General features: G+C 37.1%; 1 protein-coding gene across 4 annotated transcripts in view; it reads left to right on the top strand.

The window, feature by feature from the left end:
• The window catches only part of TECPR2 (tectonin beta-propeller repeat containing 2), a 45,137-nt gene that overhangs the window by 3,489 nt on the left and 14,719 nt on the right, over positions 1 to 26,929 (top strand). For 3 of the 4 annotated variants that reach the window (XM_074583948.1, XM_074583944.1, XM_074583945.1), the window contains 16 exons: positions 1,343 to 1,627; positions 1,720 to 1,848; positions 2,265 to 2,396; positions 3,336 to 3,493; positions 4,596 to 4,908; positions 5,714 to 5,846; positions 7,142 to 7,606; positions 8,260 to 9,251; positions 10,691 to 10,874; positions 12,874 to 13,047; positions 15,257 to 15,437; positions 16,897 to 17,038; positions 18,407 to 18,647; positions 19,429 to 19,518; positions 20,371 to 20,604; positions 24,324 to 24,472. In XM_074583948.1, the coding sequence (XP_074440049.1) occupies positions 1,400 to 1,627; positions 1,720 to 1,848; positions 2,265 to 2,396; positions 3,336 to 3,493; positions 4,596 to 4,908; positions 5,714 to 5,846; positions 7,142 to 7,606; positions 8,260 to 9,251; positions 10,691 to 10,874; positions 12,874 to 13,047; positions 15,257 to 15,437; positions 16,897 to 17,038; positions 18,407 to 18,647; positions 19,429 to 19,518; positions 20,371 to 20,604; positions 24,324 to 24,472 (3,945 nt within the window). In that variant the 5' untranslated portion in view covers positions 1,343 to 1,399. The remainder of the gene's footprint in view (positions 1 to 1,342; positions 1,628 to 1,719; positions 1,849 to 2,264; positions 2,397 to 3,335; positions 3,494 to 4,595; positions 4,909 to 5,713; positions 5,847 to 7,141; positions 7,607 to 8,259; positions 9,252 to 10,690; positions 10,875 to 12,873; positions 13,048 to 15,256; positions 15,438 to 16,896; positions 17,039 to 18,406; positions 18,648 to 19,428; positions 19,519 to 20,370; positions 20,605 to 24,323; positions 24,473 to 26,929) is intronic. The other variant, XM_074583947.1, reaches the window with a different exon arrangement.

Below are 26,929 nucleotides of genomic sequence, written 5' to 3'. Positions count from 1 at the left end.
AAATAAAAGCTAGGCACAATAGGACATATCACACAAATTGCAGTAGGAGTGCTTTACAGAATAATTTTGAGCATTTTGAAGTTTCTAACTTCAGTTGCCATGTTTCTGCTTTTCATTTCTCTAAGTAAGTTATAACTCTGCTGAAGCTTAAGAAAATCTTCAGCATTACAGGCTTAAACAACCGTAGAAAACTCTTCTTCATAGAAATCCAAAATCCTTGTCTTGGAAAACTGCATGTATTTTTGGTAGATTCTAAACCATTCTATTAATCAGACTTGCTTGTGGCAAAATAAAATTCAAGAAGTGAAGGTTTCTTTCCTTTTCCCTGTTCTGACGTGCCCAAACCATGACGTGAAGTCATCCATAAGGAGAATAGCTACTGCTGCAAAATGTTCTTGTCAAGACTGTCACCCCATGATGAGAAATATTACTGGGTTTAATTTTTTTTTAAATATTCTTACGTACATCATGGTATATCTGAAGATCCCAGTAGGTTATTACTATGATGAGCTTTGACTACATTTTTTTTTCTTGAACAAGGCAAACAGAATCTTTTTTTCCCATTATTCTTAGAAAATAGACACTGCTAGACAACTAGAGTTGTCCCCTAGTATATGTACAGTGTCACTCATGAACATGAAATTACTTGCTTAACCATAAAGGGAAACACAGGCATATGGTACTTTGTCTCTTATCTTTCTAAATTCTCTTGCTACATGGATATTTTCCTGTGTCTGTCAAATTGTGATTTCTTTCTTTTTCCTCTTCCTTCCCACACTATTCTTAATTTTTGGTTATTATTTGATTATGTAGCAGATGTAGCTCTAACTGAATTGTTTCTCCACTGTGCTTTTCTTGGAGTGCAGGAGTTGAGCATAAGTACTGGTTTGACACTTGAATCTTATTGTGCTGTCTAACACAGTGAATATCCCTTGCTTTCAGCACTGGGAGGATTGAGGGTAGAGTTTGCAGATCGATGAATAAATAGACCACATGGATTGTTCAGTGTCAGAGCCCTTACAGCTATTTCACTAGCCAGATGAGAAGAAACACTGCGTTTTAACTCAACTTTGACGAGCTCACACTGCAAGAAAGAGTGGTTATCCCATATTTAGTGGTTACCGTTACTCAGATGTGCGCTGAACCTAAGAAATAGGCTTATTCTTAAGAAAAACGTTCTTCTAAAGAGAACTTACATTCATTGGAAGAGTTTAACTTGTTTTTAATTCATACAAAACAAAACCTGAGAATTTCTGCATCCCACTTGGTAAATCGTGGCTTTCTGTTGACCACTTACTCTTTCCAAGAAGTTAATGACATGTCTTTTGCTTTTGTCTTTCAGATTTCCTTATGTGATCAAGTAGATGTGTTTATTTCAGCCTTAAAATTGCTGAGGCCAATGCTTGCTATGGCATCTGTGGCTTCACCGGTTATATTTAAGGAGTTTTGTCCCTTGTATTATCTTCTCAATGCCATTCCTACAAAGGTCCAAAAAGGCTTTCGCTCTATTGTGGTATACCTCACGGCACTTGATACCAATGGAGACTACATTGCTGTGGGGAGCAGCATTGGAATGCTTTATCTCTACTGCAGACATTTAAACCAGATGAAAAAATATAATTTTGAGGTAAATACTAACTTTTCTCTCTTCTAGTGAAGCTGAGCTGCTGTTTGTCTCTCATTAACTTTGTGAGTTTTATCTATGGTTTGTTTCAACAGGGGAAGTGTGAATCTATTACTTTTGTAAAGCTGTTGAGTTGTTTCGATGACCTAGTTGCTGTTGGTACAGCCTCAGGTCGGGTTGCAGTTTTTCAGCTTGTGTCTTCGTTACCTGGAAGAAACAAACAGGTAAATCTTTGCATTCGGCTAAACTGTGAGGTTTAATATGGCAAATCTAGTATAGTGTTATTGTGATTCTTTATAATAGTGAAAACCAAATAATTTTGCCTGATGAAATGTCTGTGAATATATTTTAGGCTTCATATGTTAAGCTTATAAAACCAATAATCTGAAAGCATGCTTTTCATTACAAGAGATACATTTAATCACAAATCCTTGTGAGAAGTTTCTCATTTGTAATAACTGGCTGAGCTATTTGGTGGTGGTGTTTTTGATTGTTTGTTTAGCTTTTATGTGCTAAATAAAAATTAGAATGATCTGCACTTTTGTACTTGACCTCCCCTTTATCAGTCAGAGTTACTGAATAGGCTTTGTGTCTCCATTTTCTCTTCCCCTCCTTGTAATGCTTTGTTATTGTTTCACAGCTTCGGAGATTTGATGTTGCTGGTATCCACAAAAGTTGCATTACAGCTTTAGCTTGGAGTCCCAATGGAATGAAATTATTCTCTGGAGATGACAAAGGGAAGATTGTCTACTCTGCTCTAGATCTAGACCAGGTGAGTATTTATTATAGAGACCTTGATTGCTGTTTACAAGTTTCTGAAAGAATGCTTGTGTGTTTAAGTATTTAGTAGTTAGTTAATTACTTAGCATCATGTATTTAGTTGAACTGCTTCATTGGTTTGCGTACGCTTGGCCAAGTGTGCACACACACGTTGGGTATCCTTCATAACTGCCTTACCTTGTTTAAAAAAATAACCTATATAAAATAAAAAAGTGGTGATCCTTCTCATTTTATCATGTTTCTGTCTGAAATAACTATCATATCTTCCTTCAGTACTTTCTCTTTTGTTTGGAAAGGGTACTTTTGAATGATGTGACATCGCTGATTCACTGTATTGATGAAGTACTTTTTTTTTTGGAATTGTTCAGCATCTCAGTCTAGAGTGTAGAATGAAAGTAATATTTGGTTTCTACTGGGTGACTAGCATGTTACCAGTAAATGGAATTTTTCTAATTCCATGTTAATTAATACAGATGTGGGACATCAACAAAATAAGTACTAGCTCAAGTTTCTATATGGGAGAAAAATTTTAACAGCCATCCCGACTTACCTATGACTGGCCCTCATTTGATTTGACAAAAAGGTTCAACATCTGCAAACGTAATGAGTCTCTCAGCATTGTACGACCTGGCAGTGGAGAAGAAGGAAGAAAATGTGTCCTAGAGTTTCTATTGATTTCAAGTGAAATGAGTTAGCTAATATTCCAAGAGAAACTTAATTTCATAGTGTGTCACTGTGATACACACAATCTAACTCCTCTCTTGTCTGCATAAAGGAACTCCACACTCATTAAGTGAACTTCGTGCAACAGTAGTTCAAAAGCGTTTGTTTGTTTTCTCTTTCTTGGGCTTATTAATTTCTTTGAAGTGTTAGTTATTACCTTGTATGTTTAGAAAGGCTAACTGTTGTTAATTGCATGTATCTTTAAAAGGGTATTTGCAACTCCAGCCTTGTATTGGAAGAGCCGTCTTCAATTGTCCAGTTGGATTACAACCAGAAAGTGCTGCTTGTCTCTACTTTACAACGGACTCTACTTTTTTACACAGAAGAGAAATCTGTCAAGCAAGTTGGAACACAGCCCAGAAAAAAGTAACCCTCATAAAATCTTGATGCAGGCACATCTATTAATTCTAGCTTTTCAGAGCGGATTGTAGAAAGAGCGATCTAAGCAGCAAAATTAATAAAACACAGCAGTCAGCTCATAAAAAGTTAGTTACAGTAGCTATGTGTGCTGAAACATGAAATGACAATTCTCTCTACTTAGAAAGTACATGGTGGCAAATATGTCATAGTCATATCTTCAGGGGACTATTATGCAAAAATATTTAAGATGTTTTCTCATTGTTTAAACTGAAATCACTGTGAGACTTCCTCTGCAGACCCTCTTGGTTTACTGTGACTTGGTGTGAGCAGGTCAGGTCCATCTAATGAGCGGTGTAATATCTGATGTAAAAAGCAATGTAAAATCCCCATTTTTCTTATACGCTTCCGTGTATTAAAAGGGAAAATGTATAGCAAGCAATTAAAGTTGTCTTGAAGGCTGGGAACTTCTTGTATGGATTTCTGGCATCTTCTATTGTGTAATCTCTCTTGGATATGAAGGAAGAGGGAACCCAGTCTTAGAACAGCATGACTGATATATCTGGAAGCAGAGGAAATTGGCCCTTGGAAGGTTTAATGTGTGTCTTTCAGGGATATGAATAGTGAGGAATACCAAGGACCATCTTATGTATGAGGGGTTTTCTTGGGTGATAGTAATGGTGTTTTTGTGTGTGAGAGATCAAGATTTTAATAGTTGAAGTCTGTTCTGTATTTCTTGCAAGTAGAGGATGTCAGTTTCTTAGCATTAGTTTGTTGTATTTTGCTTGTTTATTCTGAGAGGATGACTGCATAGTAGGATCTTTCTGAGATGGACAAAGAATACTGTTAAGGCTCTGAAGCTTATTAGGAGGAGTCATTGAACTTGCTTAATAGGTATGGTGTCTGACATCTAAGGGTGAGGGAAAACTTGGTATTTAGAAGCACTGTTCTTGTCTTACTATAACCAAATTTGTACTTCAGACATTTGACTGACTAATGGAAGACTCTTATTTTTGATAAATTGCCATTGTAAATTTGTGCTGTTAGTTTTTAAAATTGTTTCTACGTTGAGTATATAGCTTTTAAAATAAATTCTGCTTTTGCATTTTAGCAGTGGAAAATATGGAGCGTGTTTTATACCTGGCCTGTGTAAACAGAGTGACCTAACACTATTTGCTGCCAGACCTGGGCTTCGTCTTTGGAAGTCTGATGTTCATGGAACTGTTCAGGCCACATTTATATTGAAAGATGTATTTGCTGGAGGAATAAAAACTTTTGAACTGTATCCCCGTTTGGAACCACCTGACAGGGGAAGTTACAGCTCCCCAGAGAAACACCTTGGGATTGTGTCGTGCTTTTTCCGAGAAGGATGGGTGCTGACCTGGAATGAATACAGCATCTACTTACTAGACACTGTGAACCAGGTAGGTAAATCTTGTGGGTCCATATTTTGTTTCTTACTTGTTTGTGTTCATGCTGTGCTGTAAGACTCTTTTTGGGTTATCCATTACACTTCTACGATTTAAATCCGTATTTAAACTTAACAAAGACTACTTTATTCTCTCCCTCTTCGGGTTGTCATTGCAATGATATACTCACAAACTAGCTCGCTGTATTACATAGAAAATTTAAAAATATTTAAAGCTTTCAATCCATGTGTTAACATCATAATCAATTGTGATACTTAGGAAAGTATATATAAATCTAAAATCTAGTAATTAATCCAAAAAGTTTTAGGCCTATAAAATGTGCATGGAACTACTTATACTTTCCCTTCTACTACTGTTGGTGTCTGCAGAAAAACAGGTATTACATTTTATTTGGTATAGAATGAGCTGTTAGCTATTTAGTCCTCTTAAAAGTGCATATGAAAGTGAATACAAGCTAGTATCTTTTTGTCTAAATGGTATCAAACATTTGTACTGTGTTTCTTTTCTGCCACCAAATTGTATATTGTTTAAGTTGTCGTTATATTGTTGCTGCTAGTTTGGACAGAGAAAACTAATAGATCTATGGAATAGAAATTAGTATAAAAATGAGCTACATCATGATTAAAGGGTGCTTTACTGTTTTGTTTTACTATTTTATTTCTTTTTGTTAAGATAAAATCTTTCTTCTGTAATGAGATATGTTGATTGAATTCCAGTGAACACTTTTGTTAAGAGCACCATTTTGTCTGAACAGTGTGTTAACCTGATGTCAATTTCTTTCTGTGTTGACTCTTTATAGGCTTTGATTGGTGGCTTGGAAGGATATGGTGATATTGTGTCTGTGTCCTGTACCAACAATGAGATTTTTCTCTTAAAGGGAGATAGAGACATAATAAGAATTTCAAGTAGACCTGAAGGACTGTCATCAATAGGTTTGTATAGATTAGCAAACTTTAGTATGTACCTCATAGAACATGGTACCTATCATACTTTTTTAATAGTAAAAAACAAAACAAAAACAAAACCCAAACCAACTCAAACCAAACCCCACACAAAAACCTTCAGGTTATTGCAAAAACCTACCAGGTTCTGTAGAGTTACTTACCTGTTTCTACAGATTATATTTAGGCACCTGATCTGTCTGTTCATCTGAGCTTCTCTTCTGGCTGCAGTGAGAATGGGGGCAATAAGAAATTAATTATGGTTCCCTTTTTTTTGAGAGCAAATCAGCATTATCCTAGTCAGGCATCTCTAATCTGTGCAACTGAGACCTTATTCAAAACCATGATGCTGAAGCAATCTGGATTCCTGATCATGGTTATCTCTTTATTGATCAATCTCAGTTGACTGGGTTGGAGATACCTGAATATGTTGATTCTGTGCCACCTGTCACCACACACATTCCAGAGGAAATCTCAACTTTCCCAGCAATGAAAAAGAAAGAACTAAACCTATGTTACTAGAACTCTCTAAAAGGGATTAATAATACTTCCTTAATGATGCTGCTGCCTGATTTCTCATTTGTAAAGATTGTAAACACTGTTATTCAGCATATTACACTCACAGAAGGACTACTTATTTAAAATACTGTATCTTTGCTAATACTTTGTATTAGCAAAATGCTAGTAAATATGCTATGAAGTCTCACTGAATGCTAGAGAACTTTCTTATCATTGCATATTAGTGATAGCTTTAGGCATTTAAGCAGTTCTTTACTCACAAACTTCTAGGGGGTGTTTATTATTTTCATCTTAACTTTCAAGTATAGTTTGAAAGGATCGTTCTTGAAGTGTATTTTCTTCTAATTACCCCAGTGGTTTATCTGGTAAATTTTCCTTGATTTTTTTTTTTTTTTTCAAGATACTAAATGTTTGAATGAAGAAGTTTGAAGATACATGGTGGCACTTCACTGTGTGATACAGCTGGGGCTTCCAAGCTAAAGACCTGTACCATTTGTCATACATACACATAAATGCAGAATTTTGCTAATAGAAGTTTGATACAGGCTTTGGGGGATTAATTTTACTGAAATGATTTAATATAGATTTACTTACATGAAGTTTGCATATTGTGTGTGTGTATATATATATTTGAAATGTTGCAAATTAAACAGAATACTTTTCCATTGCATAAAGCTGCTTTTCTTTCAATACTTTAAAAGAACTATGCCCCTACTCCCTTGATGCACTAGTATTTATACTTTTCTTTTTCTTTTTGTTGGTTTCAGATGTGAATTCAAAATTGCCGAATCCTTTAACAGACATGAGCCCTAAGTTGCTGACCCCATTATCAGTAGTTGCACCTGTATCATCTAGCCCTTCAGTGGAAACAGATAAAAAAATGGTTACTTCCCCTTCGGTTATCGGTGATAAAAATGACTCTTATTCTTTAGTGGAAGACGATCTGGAAACTCCAACGCTGTCGGAGAAAAGTTTTGATAGAGTGGGAGATTTGAGCAATGAAACACGAAAAAGGGGCTGCTCTATAGTAAGTGAATCAAGAAGCAGGAGCAGCTCAGTAAATTCTGTGGACAGTGGCTCTAGCTTTATGATATGTGCAGACCAACTTTCAGAAGCTCAGAGAGAAGGTCACCTTTCTTCACAACGGTTCAGCACGATCAGCTCTGAAGATTTTGATCAAGAACTCATTGTAAAGCCAATTAAAGTGAAAAAGAAAAAAAAGAAGAAACAAGGTAATTCTAGCAGAACATTCGCTGCCACTGCTCATTATTGGAACATGTCGCTTTTGATGTTTCACACAAGAGTGTGTGTGTGTTTGACATGCTTTGTTTGTATTGTATTGTCATGCTCTTGAGATATATCAGTGGTTGTGATGGGCCATTTACATTTAAGATGAAAGCCTGTTTTGAAAGTGATAAATGGATTAAGTCTTTTTAGATCTATTTGCTTTATTCTTTTAACTTTGTTTTGCTTTATGTACACAGGCTTAAGGTTCTAATGTATGGGTTAATGGTAACATGCAGTGAACTCTGCTTCCAGTTTTATTTTGGAATTGTATAATATCTATTCATCCTATTTAGAATATTTGACAGTATCTTTCTTAGCCATGCTTTTTAGTTTGTTAAAATAGAGTCAGTACTTCATTATTTTAATTGTTTATATTGGTGCTACAACTTTAAAATCTTTTGCTGTTAAGACTTTTTTGGCTTTATATGTATCATTTAGTGTTGAAGTTGAAAGAAATCAGTATGTTGAAATTTAGATTTAACTGTTCTTCCCCCAGTGATAAAAATATTTTAATTTTTTACTTTGTATCAAAATGTAATAGATGTTTTTAATACTACTTCCTCCCTTCTTTTTTTTTTTTTTTTTTTTGTGAGAACAGAGAGTGGGACCAGGAAAAACCACAGCTCTCTGGAAGGTACACCAGTTTATGAGCGTCAGCTTTCTGGTGATAGTCCACATTCATTGAATGCAGACTCCTTTTCCATGACTTCCAGCCTAATGAGTGGCAGCATTGATCATTTGAGTACTGGATCTCCAGATCAGGAAAGCATGTTCAGCGTGGAATCGCATACGATCTTGCAAGAAGATAACGGTTCAGAAACTTTCAGTGTCCTACAGTCTCCTGAGTCTGCGACTGTACTAATTAATGAAGAAAATGGAGATATGGTTGATTTACAGAAACTTCCGAACAGTGACAGTGGCATGGGTACTTCAGCTGTTACAGATACTTTGACATCTGTCTCTCCTGTAATCCTCACGGAAGACTTGACAAGCAGTGTTGATGGTGAATGTAATGGTGGTGTGGTTTCTGCAGACAATGAATGCCATCTTGGAAAGCTGAGCCAAGAGGAGGAGCAGGATTTTCCTACGTTATGTAAAATAGATGAAGATTTAGATAAAATAAAGCTGCAGGATACTGAAAAATCTTTTGAAGAGCCAGACCTTACAGACCAAATGTTATTGGAATGTGACAGTGTACTTGGTGTTCAGGCATCGCCACCAAAGGAAAGTGGTGAAACTGGTAGGGAAGACCAACAGCAACTCTCTCTAATACACAGTGCTCTGTCAGATCCTTCTGTGCCCCACTCTGACACTTCCAATGATGTTTATTCAGATAACACTTCCATTTCTGGGTGGAATTTTGAAAGTGTAATTAAAGCTAAATCTAGTACTAGCACTGCTGAATGGGTAACAGACACTCATGAAAGTAAGGCTGAGAAATCTGCCTCAAGTGATGAAGAGGATATTTATGGACATGGATTACCGTATTCATCCTCGGAGACTAGCATGCCTGAAGTTGGTGCTGGGCCTGGTTCCCAGGATGTGGCCAAGATAAGCCTAGATGAAACGGTGCTGTTAAAATCTGATCAGGTATGTGTTTTCAATTTAGTTAAAATACTTAATTGCAGCATTTTGAAAGAAACAGTCACGTAAACACTATCCTTTACTTCTTCAGCAAAAAAATTTTTTCCTTATTTGAATTGAGTAAACAAAGCATAAAGCCAAACAGCAACGTATCTTGCAACTGTTCCACAATGTGGTGTTATCAGGCTTCAGAATGGTTGATGTGTGTTTACAATGTGTAGAAGCTGCCCTGGCTGTATTATTCAAAGCTCAACAAAAATACTGTCATAAACCCATGAATTAAAGAGTGAACAGTAGAACTAAGTCATGCTCAAAGGCTGCTCCTTGTTTGGATCTTCAGTAGCCCAAATTCTGCACGATGCTGTTTCCAACTTCAGCTGACTTCATGGGGAGTTAATGCTGATTATCTTACATAGCTGGCCCCTGGTTAAGTTTCATTTTACTTGTAAATACTCAGAATAATGATTAGTCTTTGTGCTGTACACAGCAGTTAGTACTATTTAAAATGTTGGCATTTTTCCTTTTTCTATTATCCCACTTTCTTTCATTGTTATTTTGTGGGTGAACATGTCCAGAAATAGTAATTCTCATATAGAATATAGAAAAAAAGTATTAAAATAAATTGTTAAATCTGCAATATTGCTAAAATCACTGAGTTTTAGCAGAAGTCTTAAGAAGGAAATACAGTTCTTCTAAATTGGGTGTTTTGTTTCTTTTTAAAATCTATAACAGCCTTGTATTGAGATCAAACAAATATGTGTTGGCAAAGGTTGAGTTGTAAGTTGATGGTGTCTTTAGTAACAACTGCAGCCCAAAGTGTAGAAGACACTTAGTTTCAGGGTTTGATATTCTTACATTCTGGAATGTTTAGAAAAGCTCCACAGATGCTTATATTATAGGCTATGTCTGCAGTGCTTGGGTTCAACTCATGCAAGCTATCAAAATTTAAGATAGTCTGTAAACCAGATTTCTGCACTACATGGCTCCTGTACCACACACAGATTATCAGAGTTGGATATTCAGCTATCTGCACTCCAGTTATCTTGTTCCCTTTGCTCATCACTTCATAGAGAATAAATTTCCTGGACTTACAGACAGACCTTACGTTTTTATGTTTTCCTTTTTGCATCTTCCATTTACTTTAAATGTGTGTTATTTAATTAATGAGAAAATTTTCCACTTGTTGGAGGTAATGACAGTGTGGAAGTTGAGGTTTTTGGCTAAAACTTTTGTTCTAGCAGTCTTATTTTGTGATACATACTATCTTAGAGAACACTGACAGACATACTCTTATTTTACACAAGGCAAATTTATTTATTGATCAAGGTACTTAGCAATCTTAAGTTTAGCTTGCTTTAATCAAAACATGAGAGCTGCTGAAAATACAGCCATTTTCTTGTGCGGTTTGAAGACACCTGACACTGTTCTGACCCTACGGTTTTTAGTTTGCAGAGAGCTGGATGGGATACTCTGGCCCCGGTTACGGCATCCTGAGCCTGGTTGTCTCAGAAAAGTATATTTGGTGCCTGGACTACAGAGGCAGCCTGTACTGCAGCGCCCTGCCCTCCGCCGGGCTGCGGTGGCAGAAGTTCGAAGATGGAGTCCAGCAGGTGGCAGTTTCCCCCTCAGGTCGGTTGGCTTCTGCTCCCCTGCAAGCTCCTAAATATGAAACTTCCATGGACTCATGCATTTTCCTTGCTTTCTTATTTTTTTAATGATGGCTATTACTTAATGTGGTGAAACTTGTAATTTTTCTGAGATTACAGATACAGTTCAGCACATGTGTAACTTCCACATAGGCAGTTTATTGTGTGGGGTTTTTTTAATACAGTACTTCTAGAAATTTGTCTGTTTGGGGCTTGCTTCAAGTAGAAGTAATGTGGGTTTTTTTGGTTTTTCTTTTTTATAAAAAGTCATATTGGGTGATATGACTGAATCCTCACTAGCTCTGCATAACATGTTCTAGTTTAAGTCTAGGTAGTCTTTCTAACAGGTTCACATTGCATTTTGGGAAGTTTTCAACACATGGCTGCCTGATGAAAATGAACTTCAGAAGTAGCAGTTCAGCGGTAGGCAGAGATGAATGAAGAGGTCCTTGTCTGTACAAAATCTTGGGTTTTGATCCAGAACTGCTTATGATTTCCAAATTTAAAATTATTTTTGTTGTAAATGTAGAATTGGTTTTGTGAATGGGCTTGTTTGTTGATTTGACTTTTTTATATACTAAAGAAAAATCTTTCAGTTTTTGGTGCATTTACATATGAGTTTGCTCTGGATGGTTGGGAATGAGGATTATGTTGGATTAAAGTTAAACAGCTTTTGGTTATAAACTTGCGTCACTTCTGGCCTTCCAGATTGTTCCAGGACTGGTGTGAAAATGCAAGTTTCTCAGACATTTTCTTTACTTAGTCTCCTGCCCTGACGCTACTTTTCTTCCCCTGTCATCTCTGAAAGCACATGTCAATCTTCCCTTCTCTCTGTAGGGGAAGATTCCCTATCCGTTTTAAGAAGAAAGATGTTCTTCTTGATCTGTAGCTGAGCTTTGTTACGGACGAAAAAAATTTAAAAGTAGTTGTATTAGGTGAGATCGTAGGCTCATCCAGCTCAGTATCTTGTCCTTAACAGTGGTCAAAAGCAGATGCCTGCAGAAAAGGAAAAGGAATGGGCTAGCAAGTATGACATTTGCCCTTGGTAGTTTCAGACTGCAATTGTCGGTGGCTCAGAGTTTTCCTGGGCAACAGGTTGTTTCTCTGCGTTTATCATCCCTCAATTCCAGGAGCTCACCCAGTTTTTCATTGAATCCATAGAAATTTTTATCATCCACGTTTTCCTGTGGATGTATTAACACAAGAGCATGTTAACCACATATGTCAGAATGGAATTAAATGCGACTTTGTGGAATTATTCAAAGGAAGTGAATATGACAATGTAGTGCCAGTAGGAACCAGCACGGATGCCAATCAGCATCCAAGTTTGGAATTCCATTTGGCTTTCTTTTTCTGAGCTATGCTTTCTAATTTGAGTGAGGGAAAAAGTTCTCAAGATGGATTTGTGCAGTTACGTTTCTGAGTTTTGTCTGCTCTTCATGTGCTACATAACAAGCAGGTAATAGCGCTGCCCACTGCAACATGGGACAGGACACCTCTTCGGCTGTCTGTCACTCATGACTGGTCCACAAAAGTTATGATTTACTACTAGTATTTGTAAAAGTTGAAAGTACTAGAATTAATCCATTTCCTTTACGTACTGAGGATGCACCACACTAGTACAGAAGTAAGCCATGAATTTCAGTCTCTTAATGGTAGGTTTATTTGGCCCTGACATAGAATTTGCTTTGTTTGTTAGTTTTCAGTGTACAACTAAGAAATGACTTGCATTTTAATGTTTAAAAATCGCACATACTGTAAAGGTAAATGCATTTCAGCAATTCCTAGAGAAGTTGGCCACTGTTCTGGTCTTGCTTTTAAAAAAAAAAAAATTATAAGCGCTTTTAAATCTTGCATTTTTGTTTAATGCTACTGGTTTGCCTTTCCCCGCATGTTAGTTTAGGTGTAGGTGGGACAAATGTGGTGTCTCTGCTACAGTAATTGCCAAGTGATACTATTTTCTCTCTTAACTCCTCATACAGGGGCTCTTCTCTGGAAGATTGAACAGAAGACTAACAAAGCGTTTGCTTGTGGAAAAGTAACTATAAAAGGAAAACGCCACTGGTATGAGGCTTTACCCCAGGCTGTGTTTGTAGCTTTAAGTGATGACACTGCCTGGATTATCAGAACAAATGGAGATCTGTATCTGCAAACAGGTACCTGAATTAATTGTATGCTCTTTGCATTTTTGCGGGCTAAGATTATTAGAGTTCAAGTCTATGGAATGGTCACAATTTGTTTTAAACTTTTATCCACAGTCAGGACACAGGGAAACCTTTTTATCTTCAGAAATGGTTGGAAACAATTGTGAGATCCTGTGTAGGAGGCTGGAAAACGCGGTTCATAGCCACTTATTTTTTGTGCCACACAGAGTGCATACAGTATAGAGGATTTATGACATGGGAACGATATGGGATGGATGCAGATAAATGGAAAAGGATTGCAGAAAATATTGAAATAATATCCTTGCCTTGAAAATGGTACAGTGCCCTGAAACAACTGAGCCTTAAGTGGGTTTTCTTTTCTTGCTTTAATGATTCTAACAAAATTTTAAGGACTTTGAAAGGTGATGAGATAGTGTGTGGCTGTTCAGAAGAAATTCACGTATGGAGAGCAGTGTAGGGAAAAGTAGAAGCGGTTTGTTTTAAAAAGCATGGATCTGTTGAAGGTAAAGGTTACCATTTGAAAGGAAGGTATTCAGAGACAGAAGATCATAAAGCGCTTTGAAAGTACAGGCAAATGGTATGTATTTCATGTGATGGAAAAAGTAAAGCCAGTGGAGGAATGGACAGGGCTGTGGAGCAGCCATCTTTACAACTGCCTTCTCATGGGATGCGAATGAGGCAAGAATCAGAAAAAGGGACGGTGCCGTGGCAACTTTGAAGTGATGGCCTTAGTTTTATCTGCTTCAGTGAATAGAAGAGGATGCATTCGAAAGATGTTATGAAGAGAGTATTCAGGCAAAATACAAGGAGCTAGGATGAAGGATGGAGCTCCAAGTTCTAGAGTTAAGGGAGAAGAGTATCAAGGACTCTTTGGCACGCAGACTTTGCACGGAGAGCTGAGTCGGTAAGGGAAAATTACCAATAACATGATGGAGGAATTACTGGAGAAGTAAGAGGAGGACTATGTAAAAGGGAAACAGTAAGACACAGTAAAGCAGGACAACATTTCAGAGTGGCTGTCAAAATTCTTATTTATCTTCCATTTAATTCTGGTACTCTCCTAATGTCTCTTGTAGATTTAATTGCTGTAGCACAGTATAGAAGTTCTTCATGATTAAGACAAGCGTTTAAATACACAACATTGTTTCAAAGAATCTCTACTCTTAAATTATGCTCTTGTAATTAAGTTTAGTAGTTACAGAGAAATCAAGTGGCCTGCCCAAGGTGACATGCATATTGCCATCAAGCATGGATAGTGGTGATAGAGTGAACTTTTGATGCCAATCACACAGGGCTCTGTGGAGGTTTGAATCAATATTTTTCTTCTCTGTGAGACATAGGTTTGATTATATAGCTTATATTCTGCTGTTCTTACGTTTCTAAATTTGTCTTTGATGCCAAAAATAAATTCTCAGTATACCCGTCTTGTTAATGTGAGGCAATCAGTGATAGTTGTTTCTCCAAGATCCTGTCTAACCTCTGTAACAAAAGTGTGCGCTCAGAGGTTTGGAAACGAGCATTCTTCTTGTTATTTTAGAATATCATACAGATGAGTCTGTTCATACTTGCTTTGGCAGCATGAGAGGATTAAGCAAAAGCTTTGTCTCTTAAAGTGTTTTCACATGCAGACATGCAAATCAAGCTTCAGTGTAATTGTGAAGATGACATGTTCCTCTAGATTATATGTATAAATGTGTGCAAACCGCCTGTAAATCTACCTGAACCTCTCTCCTTAATTCAGTACTGCACACTGTGGCATGCTATTTTGTAATAGCTCTGCTGCCACTATTCAGATCAGGTTGACTCTCTGCCTGGCATGTTTTTGGCAAAAGTTCTTCCATTACTGCTTTTTCCTTTGATGCTTCTGTCAAGTCTAATACATGTCTTATAAATGGAGATTCCTGATACTGACACTAGAGGGAGAAGAGGAACAGAAATGACAGGACAGGACTTGTGTGCTCTGCGGGATGCTGAAGGAGATACACAGTGTTTTATTTCTTAAAATATAAATTCAGCTATATTAGAGGAAATAATAGTTTATAGAAAGAGCAGTCGATAAAGGAAATAGTCATCAAATGAAAAGTGTTAGCATGTCAGGGATATTCACCTCCTCATTTTCTTTTGTTGGGTAGCTTTGTCTCTTCTTCTAGTTGCAAAAAAGCCAAAGTTTGTAAAGCAATCTTCCTTTTTTGATTTCTAGGCCTGAGTGTGGATCGTCCTTGTGCCCGAGCAGTAAAGGTTGACTGCCCTTATCCACTGTCGCAGGTTACATCCAGAAATAATGTTGTGTGGGCACTGAGTGAGCAGCGAGCCCTGCTATACCGGGAGGGAGTACGCAGCTTTTGTCCTGAAGGAGAACAATGGAAGAGTGATATTGTCAGGTGGGACAGCGTCATAACCGGAAGGACACAAATAATTGTTTTCAATGATGGAACTCCTTGACATTTGAAAAAGTGTTACCTGAACTCGGGTGTATACATAGATATGTGTGTGTATATATATATATATATTTCCTTTAGTCTTTGTCCAGCCATATTCAGAGTAATTGGTGTTTTTTCTGTCTGATGAATGACTGCTATGTAATGGAAGAAATTGTTATAAACAGATGTGGTAACACAGTTAAAGTGAGTTTAAGAATTAACATTTTTTTAAAAGACCTTTATAATATCTGTTAATATGACATTTTTTATTAAATACTGTTTCTTTAATCTTTGCTGTAATAGCTTTAATGAGCTGCTCAGATATCTGAGTGAATTTTTTCTGTGATTAAATCTCAGTGTTTTCTTGGTCATCCACACAGCTGGATAATACTTTTCCCCTTCCCAGTCACAGATTTTTATAAGTATTCTGGATAATTTATATTTAGCTTTGTAGTTGAGCCTACGCTTGCTGTAGTTAGTTTGTGATAAAGTTAAAAGCACTGAGTGTTTACTGCTGGCTTTGAGAATCTAGAATATAGTCTCTCTTGTGACATCAGCCTGAAGCAGGTACAGGAAGAAATTCCAGTTCTTGTCATCATATGATTTTATCTTCTACTGACTCTCCTGTTGTGAAGCTTTAACTTGTGTTACCTCCCGGCCTGGTATTTGGCTCTTGAAAAGTCTAAGGAAATATTCAGTGTCTTGTTCAAATCCGAAATTTGCATGTACTTGATTAGTTTACTTAATGAAAATATTTGCTTGACCTATGCCTTGAGTACGTTTAATGTCTTAGGCTTTGTATTAAAATTGCAGAAGGCAATCCGTATTTGTTCTTAAACTGTTGAGAAAGGTTCTCTGAAAGAAATAGCATTGTTGGCTACCTTTTAAATGTCTGATACAATCACCTGATCTTGTTGACTTTCTGAGCTTGAAAATTGTTTACTTATACAGGAAACTTATAGTCCTAAACTCAGCTTTTATCTTTGCCATAGTTAGGTTGAATTTTCTGTTTATGGTCCCCGAACTGCTAGTATTGGTCTCAGAATAGGTCAAGGAAGTTGGAGGAGATACATTTATGAAGCTGCTGTATCAAAAATTTAAAGAACACAGCTCTTTATTTCTTATTTACTGAACAAAATAGTTTTTGCTTAGTTTTATTGTGATGTATCCAAGTTTCAAATCTTGAGTGATCTTTGAAGGACTAATTTTTTGTTGCTGGATGTTTTTTACTTATGCAAACTAGTAAAATTTGAATTACTGAATAACTGTGAAAATTTAAAGTCAAATGTGTTTTTGAGCTTGGCCACACTGAGTTCGATCATTTTGAACTGCTGTTAGCATTGTAACAGCTTCCGTAAAATAGCGCAAGCATAAATTTGAAGTAAGGTTTTTAATTTTTTTTACTTGTTTGCATTTCCAGTGAAATGCAAGCTTTGGAACCAGTGTGCATAACCCTTGGAGATCAGCAGACATTATGGGCTTTGGATATCCACGGAAATCTGTGGTTCAGAACTGGTATAGTTTCAAAGAAACCACAAGGAGATGATAACCATTGGTGGCAAGTAGGCATTTTTTTATTTTGCTTTCAGTTTAGTCCTTTACCTTGGGTTTATTATTTGCATTATTTTCCCATGAGATTCTAAGATAAAATTCAATGAATTGTTTGTTATATTATAGCACTCTTTATTCAATATATTAAAACCGCGGTGTGGCTATGGCTGAAGTCCCTTTTCATGTCTGCTATACAAAAGGGGGGAAAAAACCCCATCCCATGGTCATCCAGAGCAGCATCACAGCAGTTTTCAAGAACACAAGAAAATGCTCTACCAGGTCCTATCAATGGTGCATGTAACTTGGTATCTTAACAGGGGTAGTAGGACATGCCGTTTAGGCAGAATGTTCAAGTCTGGCTGCTGAATGCAGGCTCTTCTCTCGTCTTCCAGTACCCTTCCTTTTCCTTAGCTAGATGAAACAAATAGTAAGTAACCTTGCAAAAATGCTTTTATTACTCATTTTTCCATTCAGTTGAGGTTTCTTCAAACCGTGTGGGGTTGTTTGCTTCAGTCACAGATCATGTGGGTAACAACAAAGTTACTGCAAGTACTCTCTGGTATTGATTTAGAAATCCTGATTCTTTTTCCCCAGCTTTTCTTATTTTCCCCAGAGATAGCTGTGAGGGAGAAGGGGGTACAAAACCAGTTATACAGAGAACTTGCTTGTCTACATGTCTACCTAAGTGAAAAGAATTTCAATTTATGTGCATATATAATCTCTTCTTGCATATGGGCATTACGAATAGCTTGGCTTTGAGGTTAGCAGGAAACTGCTTTTGTTTTTGTGCTCTTAAGCATTCCCTTTCTTTCTAGGAGTATCCCAGAGTGTTGCCAACCTAGTTGCCCATGACGGAACTTGGGCATATGCTTACTTAGACCTCCTCCTGCCTTATGAATTAAAATGCCCGTGAGGTTGTTGTAAAGGAGTATTACATACAGTTTTTTGTGATGTGATTTAAATTGGTATGCAGGTTTCTCTGTTCCTTTGGGAAACTGAAAATTCACCTCTTAGTTTGCAGAGTTCAACGTGTTTTTATCGGGAGAGAAGTCTCATCCCAAAACAAAGGGCTTTCTTACGATGCAGAATTCAAAGTGGGTTGTTGGGTAGGAGGGAGTTGTAAGATCATGTTTAATGTTGGTTCTGGTTTATTATCAAGACTCTTCCTCATTCAAAACGTACTGTTTTTATTTTTCCCTTCCTACACTTTGAAGGTAGGGAAAGCCTTCAGAGTGGTAGATCTACCCTTGGTAGATTTCCTGTACATAAAAAATGTACATTTCCTGTACACACCAAAAAAAAGCTTCTGATGAAAGATTCTGCAGTTCACCCAAAAGCTTAACTAATTATCAAGAACACTTATTTTACTTTTTTTCCAGGTAAGCATCACTGATTATGTAGTGTTTGATCAGTGCAGCCTGTTCCAGACGATAATCCAGGCAACTCATACAGTGGCAACTGCAGCTCAGGCACCTGTGGAGAAGGTGGCTGATAAACTTCGAATGGCATTTTGGTCACAGCAGCTTCAGTGTCAACCCAGCCTCCTTGGAGTTAATGGCAGTGGAGTCTGGATCTCTTCAGGCAAAAATGAATTCCATGTGGCAAAGGGAAACTTAATAGGTTGGTGTGCTTTTACATCTAATATTTCCAAGTGAAGAAAAATAAGTAGGAGAAAGTAATTAATGACAGTTCTGTCACCACAAACATTATCCACAGTGAGTTAGGGAAGCTTTAACAAACAATTCCATTTTTAAAAATTAAATTAAATGATTCCTTAGCATTTGGTCTTAAATACTTTCCCATTTAAAGGTAAATATTTTCATGGAAAATTCTTTGTGCACAAGTGAACTGTGCATAAGTTACTCCTTTTAGTACCTACACTCTTCTCTGGGGTGAGAAGGCAATCTTAAGCTATTGTGCCTGTTATATCTAGCACAGTGGAGTCTGGTTCATGACCGATGTGACTATGCAGAAGAGTAAAGTTATGGTTTTACAGTGATAATAGAGGAACTGCTTTATTTATTTTTCTTGCTATATTTCTCAAAGTAGAATGTTGATCTAGTACATTTCTTTGATCAGGTAAACACTAAGAATAGCCCTAATATATTGTCTGTTTAACCTTGTCACCAAATTGGTCTCCTGATGAAGATCATTTGTCTTCTCCCTTCTCCTCCTTTTCTGCATTCCCAATTTTCTCTGTGTGTGTACATATGTGTCAGAAGGAGGTTTTCTCTCCCTCCCCCTCCAACAGTTTCTTGAAAGATATACATAGAAAATCTTGTCTAGATGATAGTTAATAACTGATTGCAATATAATTTCTTTAAAATAGTAGCATTTTAAGTAATAAATTTTAATAGAAAATTGAGTTTCATACTAATAGCACTCTGTTCTTTCTTTCAAGGCACTTACTGGAATAATATTGTGCCTCGTGGTACTGCTTCTGCCACAAAATGGATTTTTGTGTTGGCTTCCACAGCTTCATCTAAAGAAGGTTAGTGAATCAACAGTGCAAGCATATAATATCTAATTTTTTTAATTTGCGTGGAATTGATGGTGTAATTAAATATCCTGAATTACTTCAGATTTTGGGTGCCTCTTCTGTATGCAGAGATCTGAAATATTTGAAGTAAGGTGGAAATACATCTGTATAAGTACTGGAAATAAAAAAAGAAGCAGCATATGATTCACTCTGCCACCTTTGATGTGGAGTGGCATCCAACAGAGAAACCGGGCAGTCCTTTAGGAGCAGTAGCTTCCTAAATTGCCGCAGCATGAACTGCCAGAATTTTGTAATATGAAATCTTGGAGCGTGCTTTGCTGGAATGCCTGTACTAACAAAGTACTTCTCCTGTCAGTGCAGTTATTGCAGCAAAATTGCACATTTTATCGGTAAAAGTGCAACCATGCTAGGGAATACAACTGCTAGTTACAATAGTTAGAAATTGCATTATCTAAGTACACTGGCTTTATTGGAAAAAGTGTGTGATTTAGAACTGAAAAAGAATGCTATTTTTCAAAGGCAGTTATCAAGGATAAAGAAGAGCAAAAGAATAAAGGGAAATGACAGTGCACTGTTATGTCTGTCTTCCATTAGTTTCTTCAAATGAATTATTTCTTCAAACGAGATCACTTACTAGTTCCTCGATTTGAGAAAGTGAGTGTTTAGGTGCCTAAATAAGGGCTTAGGATGTGTGTTTGTCCTCCAAAATCTTAGCCTATGAACATAGCCAAGAAGCTTTAATTTTGTCTTCAAATGTACTGATCATTTTTTCAGAAGTGGATGTGTAAGCTTTCTCGGAGTGGATTAGGAATGATTTTAATAACAGAAATGTCCTTTCCATAGGAAGCTTTCTGTGGCTGTGCCAAAGCAGCAAGGATCTGTTTTGTGTCAGTGATCAGAATCCTCAGTTTCGTCCTTCTACGGTGCAGCTGCCACCGGAGGCTGAAATGGTGCACTACTCTGCCTGCCAGGATGCCATTTGGGGTTTGGATAGTCTTGGGCAGATATTTATCAGAACGCTTTCATCCAGCTGTCCAACAGGGATGCATTGGACAAAACTGGATCTCTCTCAACTAGGTATGACATTTTTATTGAGTAGACTATCTCTTAACTCTCTTAGTGGACAGTCAATATTTTTCTTCAGAAGTATCTTTTGTTGTACTGATATAGAATATTATATTTACTGGGTTAAATAGGACCTTACAATAATGGGCCTCACAGCAGAGGACTGTAAAACATCAGGAGCAACTATGGCTTTCAAACGATGTTTAATTTAGCCTTTTGCTAGAGACGGCATGTTTACTGTTTGCACACTTTCTATGTGTATGTGCTGCTTACAGTTTGTCAGTCTGAGACGACTCAGCCTGTCACAGTGTTGTGCAGGTCTATCAGTAGCTTTAACCAGTCTAGTTCTTGTACTACAGTGTAACCGTAATCGTGTGGTCCTGGGCAGTTCCATACAAGACCCTGAAATTTGCAGTTAAATGCGTTTTTAACAGAGTGGCCAAAGCTTCATTAGGATCCTGCAAAGGAAAAATTATGCTCCAAGAGTTGCATCATCCTACGCGATGCAGCTGATAACACTCCTGTGTTCAGGTTTATACCGATCTAATGATTCAGCATAATGTTAAGAACACGCTGCCGGTTAACTGCTCTTTTTATTTGGTTAGGCATAAGACCAAGGTTGTTGGCCATGTTTTAATCATTAAAATACTCTCCAAGTTTGGCTCTGGGGTAATCAGGCCACTTGTCAGCTTCATCAGTAATATTACAATCAGATTTATTTCTTTGTCTGTCTAACAGTCAGACTGTTAGAACATTCTTATCTTCATGCTAACCTGCATTACTGTTTCAAGAGAAGACAGAAGAAATTGAGACTATGCACCATTCTCGCACCATTTTAAAAATAATTAAAATGTTTTGCAATTTTTCCATTTTTAATGGCAATGTTCATGACTGGTCTGAGAACAGACAAGCAATTTTAACTTCAGGGTTAAGGAAAGGCAGACACAGCTGGCAGACTTTAAGCCTTATGTAGAATTTTAGTATACAATTTGTAATACTTCATGGAAAACGTCTTAAAATGTGTCTTTTAAAATTAATGCCAGTTATACACCAGGTTTTCCAGACCTGATGAACTGTACCATAATTGTGACCACTAATTGTACCATAGTTTAAGCCCTGCTTTATGCCTTTACTTTCACTGATGTACAAAGATAGGTTTGTCCACACTCTCCTTCTCATGTTGCTTAGTAGAGTTTGAAACTTTTCTCATTATACCATTGCTTTCCAGCAGTTTAGATAATAACTGTATAACTGAAATAATAAATAACTTCTTGCTATTGTCTGAAAACCTCAAAGCACTCATAAAGGAAATCAGTATAATTGGTGCTAGCCGATTGTAGCATCTGGCTTGTGAACTTCAGTAGTTCAGAAGTTCAACCTTTACATTCAGCTGTTCCTGTCAGCTTCGTGACACTCTGGTGGTATTATTGTATAAAGACACTCCACTTTACCTGTCACTGTGGGTTAATACTTAAGCATGAACATGTTTTAGGCATTTTTCCTCCAATTAAATGTGTGTGGTGGATCACTGCCATAAAGACTGACAAGAGACTTCTGTAGAGACCAGCAAGGTAGTACATATCCATTGTTATATTATAAGAGCCTTTATTTGCTCTAATGAGGATGAAGAAATTGGAGAACTATTGTTATTGATCAAGTGTATGTTTAAGTTTACTCCTGAAACATTAGGACTGTAATTTGCTGGGGTGGGGAGCTGCTGTAAAATACAATCCAGAGTTCTGTGTGGAAGCAATGGGGTTGCCAGCATTTATGTTGAAACATTCATATTATGTTGGTGCTATCTTCTTCTTGCCCTAACACTATGTACTGGGAGTAGTATCTAGTATATTATTTTGATTAGGTTTCCACTATCAGTATCAAGGTTTCTAAACACAGCAGAATGACCTTTAGGTTTCAACAATAAACAATGCCTCTGAATCATGCTACTTTCTCTAAACAGTAGTTGAATGTGGCTAGCATGACCTTCTCCTAAGATAAAAACAGTCAGTGGGAGGAGGGAGAAACCCCAAAACATTTACATAAGGGCTGCATTTTTGAATATCAGATTGTACTGCAGACGTAAATAATATCAGCTATGCCGAGTAGGTGATATGTGATTCCATATTTGAGTGCTCTGATGCTTGTTTGGATCGGAACATTTCAACAGCTGAGACATCATGTGACAAAGCCATTACTTCGAGTCATACTTTATGTTAGAAGGGATAATGAGGTTTAAAGTAAGATTTTGACTTTGTAGCTGAATGTCAAGCCCCTGCCTGCAAAAGAAAGTTGTTCTGGATGTTATTATCCCAAGAAGTAGAAGTTTTTTGTGTATAGTTTTGTCATTTGTTTTTAATATGAAGCTGTATGATTAAAGGAAATTTTGGGGTGAGATGAATTAATTTGTATTGCTATGATTCAGAAAGTTAAATAATTTTGGTTCATGAAAAGATTTGTTTACTATTACAGATAACTAAAAGATAAAGCTGTATAGTCCTGTTTTTTCCTGTTCTTTCCCCCAGCGGGCCTTAACAACAGGGAATATTACCTTCTGCAGAAATAAAATGTTTTAAACTTGCACTTTGTGGGATAAAATTGCGCCCCCCTCTTTAAGGAATGCTGTATCTGATGCACTTTACAAGGATTTGCTGACAGATTTTGCATCACTGAAGACAGAGCTGTTACCAAGAATGGGATATCCCAAGCAGCGCTGGCATGTTCAACCAACCAGCGAGGCCTATTTTTAGAGTCTTTAGTTTGGAGTGTGACCAGAGCATTCCTTCTGTAGTATATCTGTACTGATTGGGTCCCTCTTTCTGTAGAACATGTTTTCCATTACTTAGCATTGTGTTGTCCTGACGCTGGGAGAAAAAAGAATAAAAGAAAGTCAAATGTTACATATATTACATCACACCGCTATTTTAAAATGAATTTGAAAGAGTAATAGTTCCAGTTGACAGTTAACTTGCATCTCTTTTTAGTCTAAAATATCAGGTATGCTTCTCCACTATCTTTGCAAACTTTTAATAGCAAGATTGATGGGTGCGATTGGGTATGCAAAAAAAAAAAAATCTCAAAATTCCAAAACTTACTTATTTGGCAGCTTTGTTTTCATTGGGCTGACTTACATAGGATTAAAATACTGCTGCGCTTTTGAGATAGGTGTAATAAATACGTACACTGTTGAATACAGTTTGAAAATCAGCTCGTTTATTTACAGATGTGACACTGGTATGTTAACACTGAAATGTATAATCCATATGCTCTCATATATTTTTAAAGCAGTGGTAGCATTAGGAATGTTCTTTGCTGAATGTGTTAGCAGTTCAACACCTTTAAAAGTCTACAAGCATGGCCAGCTACAGAGAAAAGTTCACATTAGGTCATGTGAAAGTTTGTCTAGGCACTGATAACATTTGTCACAGAATGTTTCCCTACTTGAATTCAGTTATTTTAATAGCATATTTTTAGCGTACTTTAGAAGTTGCAGTATCCTGTGACTAAAACATTTATTTTTAGATTTAAAAGAGAAGTACCTCACATACACTACCTGTTGTTTTTATTCATTGTATCCAGTGATTTTTTTTCTCTCACAAGTTGTATTAACTTTTAATCATTTTTATGTGACTGTGTTTAAAGTTAGTTTAATACAATAAGTCTAAATAAAAGTTCTCGTTATTAGCTGAATTTGAAAGGAAAATGACAGGTTGCTAATAGTCTTTTTTTATTAGGTGCTGTAAAGCTGATCAGCTTGACCTGTGGAAATCAGCATGTTTGGGCCTGTGACACCAGTGGTGGCATTTATTTCCGAGTAGGAACTCAACCTCTTAACCCAAGTTTGATGCTTCCCGCATGGATAATGATTGAGCCACCTATACAGGTAAAATGTTGATCACAATTCTTTGTAAGCCAGTGGTTTAGCTCTATGCGTTTGATAAAGAACAATTTTTAACAGTCATGGAAAACAATAAAGCCAGATTTTAAATTTGTAGCTTAAAACTTTGTCCCACATGTTTGAATTCTATAGGCTTTCTCTCTCTCAAAAATAAAAAAAGAAAAAAACCCAGAGTCTGTATAATGTACTATGAATATGCTGCCTTATCACCATAAGTCATCCCAAATTCATCTAATCATTACAAATCAAATAACTTCATTTTTTTTCTCAAAAGTGGAAAGTTTTGTTTTGCTTTCTATTCTTAATGAAAGTTTACTTTTCTCGTAACACAGCAGCTTTATAGACATGTAGTAGCCTGCAGTCTTGGACTCTATACTGAATACCTGCTGTGCGCAAGCCAAGAGGCTGGACTGGCAAACAGCACAAAGCAGAGGGTGTGGGAAGGCTTTGCTCAAGTGGCATCGTGGTGAAGTGCCTGCCTCCCTCTCCCTTTGTCCTCACCCTTGTGAGTCTGGGATGTTTGCCAGGGTGCTGCGCCTGGATTTAGGGACTTTCCTTATCATCCAGTGGTTAGTAAGCGTGCAGTACAATTGCAGCTCTTCTCCTGTGTTCCTGGAATGTGCAGATTTTATATCCTTTCTACCTGCCATCTGGGAGCCTCCTAAAGTACCCTGGGAGCATCTTTTCTGAATATAGTGAATGGACAAAATGTTTCTCCAGTGTCTGGTTTCTTTTTTAATCTCTCCTTAAACCTCAGTGCTTGCTTTCGTTGCTGCTCTAATGCCTTGCAAGTTAAACTATGAAATGGGAGTAATTTCTGTGTCGTGGGTTGGGACTGCTGCAATGGAGCTGACCTCTGACTACTGATTTCATTCTTTGCTCCTTGGCACAAAATCATTTGAACTGTCTGCTGATCTAGCACAGTAGCACTGGATGTGTTTGCATACTTGATTTACATTTTATAATGTTACAGAATTTCTCTTGAAGATTTTGAAATGTGTGGTACTTTTGAAAGGACATATTAAGAAATAAAAGTAAATCTGAGGCAGTGGAGTTGCAATAGTTTATTTGTTTTTTACATCATTCGCTTTTAGTTCTGCTTATCTCTCATCAGCCAATTACTAGCGCCTTCTGTGAATCTCAGGGTATAACAGGGAAGACGTGCAGGGAAATGAAACTGCAGATTTGCATCCCATCAGTCAGCACAACAATTTAGACTTGTTCTTCTGTGCTGGGGATGTGGTCAGTCAGAGCTGGAGAAGTGGCACCTTGGTTTGCAGAATAGCAGTACAGACTGATAAATAAGTACCAATATCACTTGCAACAAGGGCTAGATTACACTGCTCGTTCTTTGTGTGCTGCAAGTGGGTCTTTCTGATGTAGTCTGTAAGAGACAATCTTTTCGTGCTAACAGGGGGTAGAGCAGCAGGAAAAGGAGACTGAGGATATCAGTGATGATGTCTTCCATAAGGGTAGTAGTATTAAAAAGGGAGGGGAAACACATTCCAGGATGTGTTCCACTTCAACTGAGTTTGCCAAGAGACAGAGTTTAACTTGTGTAGTATCTTCTTACCAAAGCAATTAGGAAATTAGCCTGAAAAGCTGTTTCTCTACGCCAATACTGTTTTGTCTGTACTAAGTGCACTCTCTACTCCTCCAGTGAAGTAGATTAAACTACTCAATACGAAGGTGTTTACAAGAAATTGGGATTTGTCGTGAATCATTATTTAGCAGTGACTTCCTTATGTATAAAGTGTTTAAGTAGACAAGGTTGAAATTTCTTGTTACCTTACTGTGGAAGCTGGATGATGTTGCCTTCCAAAATTATAACCTTCTGATACCCAGAGCAGTGTCATTCTCTTTCCTGTTATCTTGCCAACACCTGACATTGCAAATTTAATGAGTCGATATGAAAGGGCAAAAATTCAAACATTGCTTGCAGAGGAGATAAAAGCTTGTGGGTTACATGCTCGTTTTGAGAAAATTCCAGCATATTAAAACATGTCATTAAAGTACTGAAGGAGCAGCCGTTCATGCTTTTGCAAAGGCTTAATGCAAAATAAGAAAATATGTGAACTTTAAAATTATCTCCAAATGCTAACTTAGCGTTTGGATAACAAATATAACAGGCTGAGGAGTGGACTATTCAGTGAACAGTATTTGCTTATTAGCAGCACCTTACTGTTATCTCTCCCTTAATTCACTTTGACACAGTTCATGCTGCATCACTTTATCTTCAGAACAACAGAAATATTTTAAGAAGTATTTGTGAACGATTCAGTCATTTTCTGTTTGAAGAAGGAAATCAAAATTGCCTTTCACTTGCTTTAAGTACAGGGACATTCTCAAATAACGTAATTTAAAACCAACTATGGATATTTCGTTCCCTAGTAAATGTCAGAGACAATATGACTTGCCATATCCCAGATCTCATGACTCATG

This window comes from Larus michahellis, chromosome 4 (genome assembly GCF_964199755.1).
Source record: "Larus michahellis chromosome 4, bLarMic1.1, whole genome shotgun sequence".
Lineage (NCBI taxonomy): Eukaryota > Metazoa > Chordata > Aves > Charadriiformes > Laridae > Larus > Larus michahellis.
Note: the sequence above shows the minus strand (reverse complement) of the source record. Positions and strands in the feature narration are given on the sequence as shown.